The sequence below is a fragment of the Haplochromis burtoni genome, unplaced genomic scaffold, assembly GCF_018398535.1.
Source record: "Haplochromis burtoni strain Fernald_Lab_line unplaced genomic scaffold, NCSU_Asbu1 Contig_487, whole genome shotgun sequence".
In the NCBI taxonomy this organism is placed as follows: Eukaryota; Metazoa; Chordata; class Actinopteri; order Cichliformes; family Cichlidae; genus Haplochromis; species Haplochromis burtoni.
Genome location: NW_024582848.1, coordinates 356,864 through 368,747, shown reverse-complemented (window position 1 = coordinate 368,747; position 11,884 = coordinate 356,864). Strand labels below are relative to the sequence as shown.

The window sequence follows — 11,884 nt, the reverse complement described above, 5'->3', positions numbered from 1 at the left end:
CTGGAACTTTATCCTCAGTGCCCATATTTCCGACAGCTCCTGAAAGCAGCAGCAGGCTGACTGGCTCTGTGAAGATGGCGGACTGCATACGTGTTCCTCTGCTCCTGCTCTTGATGTGCATCTTTTTGTTTGTACATCCGATTCAAGCTCAAAACAAAGCTATTGCCAAACTTATTGCCGGTGTCGATAAAATGCAGAACCCAGTTGGAGGTCCGGGGCCCGCGGCGGCGAACCCTGGAGTCGATGAGAGGAACCAAGGCGCTGGGGCCTCGCTGTCTCGGAGGCGCTCTACCGGCTGGAAGTTGGCTGAGGAGGCGGTGTGCAGAGACGACCTGACCCGGCTTTGCCCCAAACACTCCTGGAACAATAACCTGGCGGTGTTGGAGTGTCTCCAGGACAGGAAAGAGGTATATTCGCGGGAATGGTAGCTTTAATCCCGGAGAAAGAGGCAGGGTGTGCCTGCAGAACGAGCTAAAGCTAGCTGCTAGCAACCAGACAACGTCACGCCAAACGCCAGGCAAAATTACAGCAATTTATGATTTTTTGTATCATTTTTAATGTAACACCCAGTGCATGAGAGGACTCCAAACATTTTCATAGTCGTTGAAGTTTAGTTTTCAATTCGGCGTGCTACAGTGCCAGGAATGCAAGGAACTGTGTCTCAACTGAATGCTTCAAATTGGAAAAGTGAGACGTGGATAAGAAAAAAAGAAACTGGTTACCATTTAAATAAAAGTTGGACTATTAACAGGCCGAATTTATCTGAATATATTACCGACTCAGATTAACTATAAACTTGGATCAGAGTACCTATAGGGATTTAATATTGGGCTAAAACTGGTGGATTGTTGGTGCTCTACGGAGTAGTTAAAACACCACGTATGTTTAGGATTAGCTAGCGGTTAAATGTCAAATTATCAAAGAAAAATGCTCCTTTGCTGGTATAACAGTCCGCTGAAACCCAGCGGCACTCTGGCGTGGACAGACGGGTAACCGAGTAACTTTTTAAACCGAGTGACTTTACATTAAAGCTGTTAACTGTTCGGCAGCAGTTGTCGCTAGCTCTGGTAGCCTTGGCGAGATGCTAACCCAGATAACGTTACCAAACCTGCTGCTGGGTGATTTTAAGCTTTTTGACTTTTAATTTCAGACCCCGGTGGTCATTGATAGGGGTGTTGTCCACCTAGTGTGCGGTTGTTATGTGTTAAAGATTGATGTGAGACAGACTGAAGTGTTAGGACTTATTTTGTCTGATGGTTTCCCCCCTGGGGAAGGCTGTTGGTGGCCTCTCTGTGCAGCCCCGTTATTCTCTGTGGTTTTGGGGGTTGTGAGTGTTGATTTGGCGCTGTTAAAGGTACCTTTTGTAATTACCCCCTGGAAATGTGATTTCAGCTTTGACCACAAGAGGCAGCGTTTTATGTTGGGATGTTCTTAGATGTGCACCAATCTAAGAATAAACGTTTTTTGTTTTTTTGTTGTTGTTTTTTTTTTTTTACAGTAAAAGTCATTTAAATCTAACCTTCGTACTCTTGCAGTAGCAGAGGAAGCTTCTGCTGAAAAGGAACCCAAAAATGCTTTACAGTACAGTGAGATATTAAATTGTGATGTTATCTTTAGTTCTAATAGAAATAAAAGTATATGTATTTTTATATATGTGTATCAATATGAAGATAACAAAACGGTTAATAAAACTCTGTAAGAAAGGTTTTCTTTTAGATTATCACAGTGGCTGGAATTATGTACATCTGATGACTTTAATGACTAGCCTGGTTAAACAGGGAAGGTACCTGGTTTGACTAGCTGCATTGATGTCTAATCAGAGCAACACATTGACATTATGGATAGACGGTAGGATGATAGTTTTAGTAAAATTAGGATAAATAATAAATCTCCTCATCTTTGGTCTTTGAGAAAATGTGGGCATCTTACCACAGCTGTTTATGTCCTGCAAATAAATCCCTCTTTCATTCTCAGGAAGCTGTATGCCTTTATAAAACAATATGCAGAAAAAAAGTAATGAGCTTTTAACTTTATAATACATTTTCACTTTCCAGGCAGTTGTTGGCTCTGATTGTACATAATTTAAAGCATTTTACAAAAGGGGCATAAGAACTATTCATTACAGTGGACATGCTGCAGATGGAAAGCACGAGGCCCTAATTTGCGAACCTATTCACCTATGAAATTAACTTAACTGGAGATCTACCAATACATTCTTTTCAAGTCCAGTTAAAAATATGGATATCTTGCCTTTGTCTACCTTGTCATACTGAGTACCAGACACCCTTCAGAGGAAACTCATTTCAGCTGCTTGTGTCCTCTGTCTCATCCTTTTAGTCTTTACCCACAGCTCGTGGCTGTAAAGAGTAGGAAGATAATCAGTAAATCCAGAGCTTTGCCTTCACAAAGATATTTGTTCCTCTGCATGGAGCCTGACTGTGTACACCACTGTAAAAAATGAAGCATCTGAGAATACACATTTATTTTTATTAGTAGAATGGTAAATAGCACAGCTCTCAGGTCTCTTTTCAGCTCAGTGTGAGAGCCTCTCACTGTCCTTGTTTCCTTTCCTTGTATCCTCATGCATCGATCAGTGCATGAGCACATTTTTATAGTCGTGCTGGAAAAGTACCAGCCTGAAAAAATGGAAAAGCTACATGAACATGTGGAAATATAGATGTAGAACACAACTCCAGGTCAAAGTACATGAGCACATTCAGCATCTAATACTGAAAAGCGTGTTTGTGTGTGTTTGTCTTTTGGATAATGCCAAGCAAAGACCACAGTCCAAGCATCGCTATTTCTTTATGTTACCACCCACATTTTGATTTCTGAAGGACATTAATGCAGAAACATTTACCTCACAAATATCACTTTTTTATCATTGCTGTCACAAATCCCTCCCCCAAATAATTAGATAATAAAAAAGTACAAAAATAACAACAACATAGAATTGATTTGAATCGACTGGTCTGTTGTCGTGATGCTCAGTCGATTCTTTTGAGCTGGGATCAGATTGATGTCAGATATAAATAAATGTTGGATCGGTTAAATATTCAGTCAGGGGGAGATTTCAGGCCGGAGGAGGTAAGAGGTGGAGAAGGCTGAACCGTGGATGAAGGAGAGTGGCCGTAGGTCTGATGCAATTGGAGCTGTGTGGTCAGTTTGAAAATGTAGGTGCTGTCCTGTTCAGTCTGTTCGTCCTTCTTTATTTTAATACAGCTGAAGCGACATCCTAATTAAACTTTCCCTAATACTCAACTTCTGTAATAATGAAGTTATTTACAGTTGGGTCTGTAATTTTGGGCACATTTGACACATTTTTCGTAAAGCAAGCAATCAAAATGTGATTATATTGTGATTATATATTATATTGAACGTTTTACAGTCTCTAATGAGTCTGAATCATTTATAAAACTCATAAAACCTCTAAAATTGCCTCTTAAATGTTCATTATTTTTAGAAATCTTACTGGTTATCATAAAAATTATATGCATGCACGTTAAAAATATCTTTAATAAATGAGATCTTTAGCTTTGCTGCCAGTGGTGCAGCAGATGGTTTAAACGTAATCAGGTTGATGTAGTTGAACTTGTGGTGGCTTGAGATTGATTTGGGAGACTGTTAGCACTGAGTCACGTCCATGGTCGCTTTTATTCATCTTCATCCAGATGTGTTCCAGAGAGAGTTGTTTTAAGGAATGTGTACTTCAGCTGCTTTGTTTAAGCTCATTCGACAGCTCCTTATGAGAGACCTGTTGGTGTGGCAGCTTCTGGCTGCTCGCTCTCTCAGTTAAGCTCATTAGCTGTTTGTCTTCAGCAGATCTGCAGCAGACAGAGGCCTCTCTCTGTACGCCACAACAGCAGCTTAGAGCAGCTAAGACGGGTCCTCTCGCTGTGCCCATTATCTGCTTACTCACAATCACAAGACTGCGCCCTCTCGGCTGGTAAAAGTCATCCTGAAATCCTTTGTTTGTAGCCTGCTTATGAAAAATGTAGGGCAGTGAGCTGCTTATAGGTAGATTTTTAAGTGGACAGGATTTGGGAGATGGTAAAAAATGAATTTATGAAGGCGTTTTAATATTGAGTGTCAGTACAGATGGCCTGCATTCACCCAGAAGGCTGCGGTATTGTTGTCTTCTGGTTACTCATGTTCATCTACTGTTAAGGCCATTTACATGTAAAAATGTTCCAGTTCTAGCTTCTCTAAAGGGCTGCTTTTCACTGCAAATAATCTCTTTTGGGGTTTTAGACCCTGGGCACGAATTACCCCATCACCAGGTTAGTAATTGTTTGTGGTCATTTTTCAAGAAAAAAATGTGAAAAATTCAGAGTTGAACCTTTTGCTCCTGTTTATCTTTTGGCTTTTGACTCTTTTCTGACAGAACAAAATGTCAGATTGCTCCTCGTTTCGAAATAATAAAAGAATCTGAAAATTTTATGAATAGCACTTTCTTAACGTTTTCAGACAGAAATTTAAAAGTATGTTAAGAAATACCAGCAATTTTAAAACGTGTTTAAAAATAAGTAAAAAGAGAAGAGATGAGAACGACACGAGAAGTGAGGAAGGAATGAAAACGAGCCCTTGCTGTTCTAAATGGCGGCAGGTTGATGATATTTTCTGTCTCGGCGCCATCTGCAGCGATTTCCAGAGGATTTTATTTAATTTGCATCAAGACCTTTCCATTCCTTTTTAATGTCACTGAGGACAGTGTTTAAGGTCATGACTTAAATTAATGTGATAGATGAAACAGTTTGTGTTTGTAGCGGGTGGAAAAAGACAAACTCGCACAGTCAGAGGATTAGACGCTTGTTTGATCTCAGCTGAAGTCTTTTGTTTTGTTTGCTCTGACTTCCTGTGAATGTTAATACCCATCTTTGCTTGGAATAATTTCTTTGTGCATCTGGACCAGCTGATTGGTTCTTCACGTCTTCTGTTTTGGAGTGGGTGGGGGTTGTTTTTGTCAAATTAATGCTCAGAACTCAATCTGTGGGCTAAGACAGTTTATGGAGGTTTACTTGTGTAGAAAATGTTATTTTTAGGCCCAAATTTCCCCACTGTTGCTGTACAGGATGTTTGATTCACTGTAAAATATGAAGCTTGTTGGGCCTTACATGTGTACTACTGCAGTATTTTTGCAGTTTAACAGGGAAAAGGGAGAAAATCATTAAGTGATTGACCTAAGATTCAGAGATTAAAAAAGTAAGCATTAAGACATAAAATACTGCAGGCTTTGGGGCATTAACACAGTACTATCATGAAAAATCAGTGAGTGCTACCCGGCCCCCTTGGAATCAGAAGCAAAATGCAAAATTTTACCTTCACAGTATTTGGTGCCGTTTATTTGTTTCTATCATGTTTGAACACTCATAGCTTCATAAGGACAGGAGGTATCTACATGAGATTTTCAGGGCTGAAAAACAAATTTAATCTCTTTAAAATCCGCAAACAAATCAGTTTTGGTTCAGCACAGTTTGTGCTGTAAATATGACCCTCTTTGGTCAGCTGGGATATTGTGATAGACTTTGGGTTTCCCAGTCATTTCTTGCAGGGATATTTTTGTCCCGTTCTCACTCCGCTGAGCGGACAAAGCAAATGACAGGAAGGGAAGTCGGCCTCCCGAACCCTCAGTGAGTCTCAGTTCTGCTGTTTTCACGCTATGAGATGAACGTGGTCAGAACGAGCTTTTTTGGGGGCGGTGACAGCGGTGGAGGGGGGTTCTGATATCTTGCCTCTCTACGCCCACTCTGCATGCCCTGTAGCCTGCCCACATCATGTGTATAAGGCCCAGCTGGCACTCTGCAGGTGTGAGAGTGAGATTGAGAGCTGCTTTTAGACTCGGTGCATTTTTGTGTCTCCGTCCTGCCCACTGTCAGGGCTGCTGCTGGTGGTTGTGGTTTTGTGTACGTGGTGCAGAGGGAGTCCAGAGGGCGGCGGCCCCAGACAGCGAAGGCTCTGCTCCGGCCTGTCCGCTGAGCCTCGTCTTGTTCCTCCGCCCAGCTCCATAATTACTAATTGGCACATTAAGGCTGCAGGAGCTGTGTTTACAACTGGAGTGCTGTGTTTGATGAGTTGGCAAAGATCAGAAGCTCCACAGAATCCAATCAGTGCGTTTTTGAATTTATTAATTAAAAAACTAAAATTATTGTCAGGATTAGATTTTATTAGCAGTGATGCAAACACTGTACTACAGAGCTGTCCACTTTCCTATCCTCACATCAGAGAGCAGTTTTTGTTTCTTTCCATAAAATCTCATTTATAGAACTGTAACAATATTTCCCCCTTTAATAATCTGTGAACCATTCGTCTTCCATACTGACATATCATTTAAACAACGGTAAAACACTTGCGTCTTTAACCCGGCTGTGGTGGCACAACACAAGTAAATAAAGCAAATAAAGCAGTGATACCTCAGCATCTCTGAAACTGAATTACCGCCTCTGTGCAGCTACTTTAATCTGATCTTTGATTATCCTAAACAAAGCGTGCAGGTTTTACTTTGTGTGAACACTACGTTATAAATACTGAGAAGGTACTCAACTGGCAGATAAAACAACGTCGTCAGCTTGACATCAAAGTTAGAGCCAGTGCTCCTCCATATTAAAGCTGGGGTCTGACTCGGGTATCTCCCAGGTGTATTTCTGGCATATTCTACTGAGAGGAGGCTCCAGGGTGGATCCAGGGCATGCTGGTTAGATTACATCTCTTACCTGGTTTGGGAACACCTTGTCCTCCACCTAGAATAGCTGGAGATAAATAGCTGAGGTAGCTGTGGGTGTGTCTGCATGGACCTGGATATGCAGCCGAAAATGAAAATGTCGATTTAATATCAATAAGTAGAAAAATGCTGAATATTGGCCCCAATAATTGGCCTAACAGTACCACTAGCTTTATCTGATTTAGATATCGATTTACTTCCAGGGTTTTCTAATGCAACACAAATAAAAAGCAGACTAATGGAATAAAGTTCACCGATGTTCTTGGAGTTGGTCTGTAATTGGACCTGTCGGATAAATAAAGCAGCGATACCTCAGCATCTCTGAAACTGAATTACCGCCTCTGTGCAGCGACTTTAATGTGATCTTTGATTATCCCAAACAAAGCGGGCAGGTTTTACTTTGTGTGGATATTTTGTTCCTCAGCCAAGAAGGAGGAAAAAGGTTGCTAAGAAACATCATCCGGTGTTTCTGCGATGCTACTTTCAGGTTCAGCGTTGACATTTGTCTAAAAATGATATTTCCTACTGTTGTGTTCACACCAACAGTGATAATATCTTTATGAACGCACGCGTGCATGTGTAGGCAGCGAGCACTCTGCTTGTTATCAGAAGCTTTGCGGTTTCCTACTGTTGTCTGCATTAGGATGTCATATTTAAGTAGACGTGATGAATGTTGGTGTTTATGAGGGAGCACGCCTCTGCCACATGCTTTATGACAAATATAATGGAGCGACGAGGCTGCGCAGTTTATTTAAAATCAAAATTTAAAGAAAAGGATGACTTCGCGCTCTTGTTTCGTCGTTTACTTTTGGATTTCCTTTACAGCTGTATGGTTTTGCTTAGCCCCGCCCCCCTCCCATCAGCTACGGTGGGTTTATTTCAGCTCAAGACAACATGACAGGAAGAGAGAACGATATGTGTTTAGTGTAAGCAGCTAATGTGGCCAACAATAACATCTGTTGGCTTCTCTTCTACTTTCTGTGGTCACATGAATGACATTTTAATGCAACCAGATTCACAATAAAGCCATTCTCGCTTACATACTTTGTGTGTTTCTTATCCAACAACAGTGCTTAGCATGAAATAATGGCAGTCACCTCCTGTCAACACTAGAATGACTATTTGGATAAAAAGTTTGAAGTCACATGAGGCTAAAGTTTCCTGTTCTTTAAGCAGTGTTTATGAATACTTCTCCAGGCTTCTTAAAGGACATCCAAAGCTTTTTTTTTTTTGGATGCTGGCTTTTGTTCTGTTCTCTGTCAAAATGATCCCACACAGTGCTTTAATATTGTTGAGGTCCAGGCTCTGGGAAGGCCAATCCATGACTGTTCCACTTTGCAATTTTATCCAGGTATACTCCATTGACAGTGTGTTTGGGATCATTGTGATGTTTAAAAATGTAGCTGTGACCAATCGCAAGCGTTCCTGATGGTATTGCTTAGAGTCTGCATCGTGTTTTATAGATAGCTGTAAACCGGGGGTGGCCAACTCCAGGCCTCGAGGGCCGGTGTCCTGCAGGTTTTAGATGTGTCCTCGAAATAAATGCAAAAGAACCAAGTTTTGTGTAAATACTGTGGTGTTATTCTGGCTTTTGGAATATAATTTAGAAAACTAATTGTTCAACAGTTATGGCTGAAGCATGACAAAGGAAATTTTAATAGGTGCAATTTCCTGTTTTTTAAAGCTCCTCACTGTGTGATGAGGTGTCAGTGTGTGAAATTGGAGGTAGTGGTAACGCACACATCAGTCACACTCCTGGCCCAAATACTCTCCGACTGCCTGTTTGGTCTAGACAAAAAAAAGAGTGCACATCCTCTGCAGATAGCCATTTTAAAAATGTGAGAGAAGAAGCTAAAGCTTTAAAGTGGTTGTTTCCACTGGTTAATCTTTAACTGGCCAATAAAAATCCACCACACACAGCTTACAGGATGCAGTTCCTTGTTTGCTCAGGCTGACTGTTTCGATCTGTTTGCTTTTCTTCTTGGTTGGCTCATGTCCACTGAAGGGTTTCGTTTGTAACACTTCCTCCTGCTGCGCTTTCTTCACGCACAGCCTGCTTTTGCTGATTCTTGTTTTCTCTCAGGAGTGTATACAAATGTGTTGAGTTTTAGTTAAACATTATTTTTTCTTGTTTCCAGTAAACAGACTACTTTCCTCCCCTCCCCTGTTGTCTATATTTTAAGCTAAATAACTGAGAAGGTGTCAGAAATGGCCATGTCCCCCCTCCGGATTCTCCTTTTCTCTCACATGATGTCATTTTTCTCCTATCTTTTCCTCTCACCCGTTTCCAATTATAGCTCAGCCTCACACCAGCTTCCCCAAGACAAAGGAGGAGAGCTGATTAAGTTTAATTTAGCTGCAGCTGTTAAATGGGAAGGCAGCTTTAGCAGATTGTTCACATTTGGCGAGCGGAGCCTTAAAGCTGGCAAACAAAAAGGCTGAACATCTCAAATATGTGAATGGGTGTGTCTGAGGAGTGAGAGGGTTTATTTACTCTGGTGTTAGATCACAGTTGTAATGCGTGTTCAGCGAGTCTGCAAACTCAGAGATGGATTCGTGGAACAATCGGGATTCAGGTCAGCTGCATGTGAACAGTTTGGCTTTTTGAAGCGATCAGATCCTGAGATAAAGCTGCGCAGATGTCCACATGACTCACATTTTGTTCTGCAACAGTGTGATGGGATACTTAGCTGTTCACTCCACCTTTGGACTGAGCGTGTGCAAAGGAGGGTTTTTTTTCCTGTAGGCTAGAAATGGAGGGGGAAAAGTGGAAAAACAAAAGTCCAGCAGTGTTTGATGTGGCGTCAGGCTGTCCAACTCCCTCCAGGTTTCTCCACCCAGCTTTGTACTGCTGTATGTTGACACACTCAACTTTCCAACAAAGCACTGATGGTCAGGAAGTGGGAGAAATATTGAAGTCTTAAGGGCTCAAAAAAGAAGGCAGCTGGACTGCTTCAGGGTGACTTCACAAGACTGCCACGACCTGGATGACTGAGCAGCTCCAAAGACGAGAAATATTAAACTAAACTATTTTCTTTCCTTTCTAGTTTGGCAGCATTCATAACATATAGATACATTAAACTCAGCTGCTTGTAAAGCTAATTTCTTGCGTGTGCTTTCACTATTATGATCTGACAACAAGAACTGTAAGCTCTTACATCGTTCTGTTGTGTCCAAAACAAAAATGGATATAGATTTAAAGAAAATCATGTACTCTCTGGGCAATATTTACTTTAATTTTGTATATATTCATTTTGTTTTCTTTTTTCCTTTAAAAACTTTAGTGCTGTAAAAATGAGAACAGTAGCATTTTGAGACTTTGATCTTGGTAATACTTAAAGATGGAGCAGGTTTTGGGTTTAACATGAAACAAAGGCAGATATGAAATGTAAAAGTGAGATCAGATCTGACCTATTTGGATGCAAACTGTAATGTGATATTTGGTTTTGTCATATATCAGTCATTTCCTAAATGCTGACAATACAACGGCAGTTTAACTCGAACCCTTTATGTGAACCGCACATCTTGGCAGAGGGGATTTTTCGGCCTGTGTTCAGACTGCAGTACGTTGTGAATGGTTTGCGTTACTGTGATACGCCGAGTATCCCCGAAAAGCTCGTTTTCACTTCCTTCTGAAAACCAATTTAATTTTGTCTCTACCAGAGAGGGTAACAGAGGTACAGTCGTTTAAAAAGGGTTTGTGAAACGGGCCCGCTGATGGATTCAAAAAAAAAAAAAAAAAAAAGGGTTAAGCATAGTTTATAAGACATTTTGCGAAAGTTTGACCTTATTTGACCTTGAAGAAGAGGTCAGACGTCCAAAGTAATGTGGTATTTAGGATCGCCACATATCATTCCCTGTATCCCCAATCTGATTTACCAAAAAAATACAAAGTAGAAAAGTGGCATGTGTGGGCTTCTTTAAAACATGTATTTTAAGGGCAAACACTGTGATAAATGGCTAACAGCATGGCTGACAAGGCAGTAACCAGCGCGGTTTCAGTCATTTTCCTCCTCACGAGACGAGCATTAACCCTGCGCTGGCGATAATGCTCATCTCAGCCGTCCGAAATGAGCCTCCAGAAAGCAGCGGGTGATGTCACCGTAGCCTCATCCATCTTTCCCCTCTCTGGGGACTGAACTCTGCGATGTGAGCGAGAGGGGGGGACATCGCTCTCACTTAGCTTTTTTTTTTAATTGGTGTCAGTTTGTAGATGCTGCTTCTTTTTCTCGTCCTGCTGTTCTGCATCAGTCTGGTTCCCATTTACAAACTGAGTCCTCCCAGTGCTCTTTAAAACTCAACGGTACTATCGTGTACCGTCTCCCCCTCCCCCTCTTCACACTGCACTGTTTTTGTGAAGAGCATTGTCACACCAGTGTGTAAAATACGTTGTAAAAAGAGCACACAAACACACTGGCAGTTTATTCCTAGCTGATTGTGGCTACCATGTGGTAAATGGTCAGAAAGTCTTTGGTCATCTGCAGGGCTGTTATTTCACAGACCCACACAGTGAGTTTTCCTCTGGTCGAGGGTGGGGGCAGGAAGTCGGGGGAGGGGTCACCTCGGGTCAAAGCAGAGCTGCAGGAAAATGCCTCGGTGACCGCACTGAAGCAAGAAGCTGAATGCCTGAACGCACCATCCCACAACACACAAGACTGCAGTGGATTATGGGATGTTATAGATTGCAAAATTTCAGTAATTAGGTGTCCTCTCTGTTTAGTCTCAAATATTCAGACCCAATAATTAAACTTTCTGAAGAAGCTAAACTTTTTTTTTTCTCTTCCTCTTTCAGGACTCTGAAATCGCTACAGATTGCAACCATGTAAGTGTGTGGGTTTTTTTTTCTTCTCTCTCTACCCTCACACTCCACCTCCTAGCATGCACTATGATGTCTTATAATTTTATGACGCAATGATTTTCCACTAAAAGTATGCACAAGTTTTGTAATGATTCATATAAACAACCGATAGCCAACATCGGTACTACTGCATTTTTCCCCCCCCCCGCTATCCAGAAGTTTGCCTCATTAATGAATGTCTGTCACATTAAATAACAGAAAGACTTTATAAAATAAAATGATTGACAATGTTGTTTTTATTTTTTATTTGTCCTGTTTTTCTTTCTTGGGTTTTTTCTCCACTCTGTCCTTATTGGTGTAATTGTCAT

At 41.2% G+C, this 11,884-nt stretch overlaps 1 protein-coding gene across 6 annotated transcripts in view; it reads left to right on the top strand.

Annotated features, from left to right (window-relative positions):
- The first annotated feature begins 30 nt into the window (after positions 1-30).
- The window catches only part of LOC102296263 (Golgi apparatus protein 1), a 34,606-nt gene continuing 22,752 nt past the window's right edge, over positions 31-11,884 (top strand). For all 6 annotated transcript variants that reach the window (XR_006052950.1, XM_014329039.2, XM_042213846.1 and 3 more), the window contains exons 1-2: positions 31-407; positions 11,511-11,540. Coding sequence is in view for 5 of the 6 variants with exons in the window: in XM_014329039.2 (XP_014184525.1) it covers positions 75-407; positions 11,511-11,540 (363 nt within the window). In the remaining variant the exon portion in view is untranslated. The remainder of the gene's footprint in view (positions 408-11,510; positions 11,541-11,884) is intronic.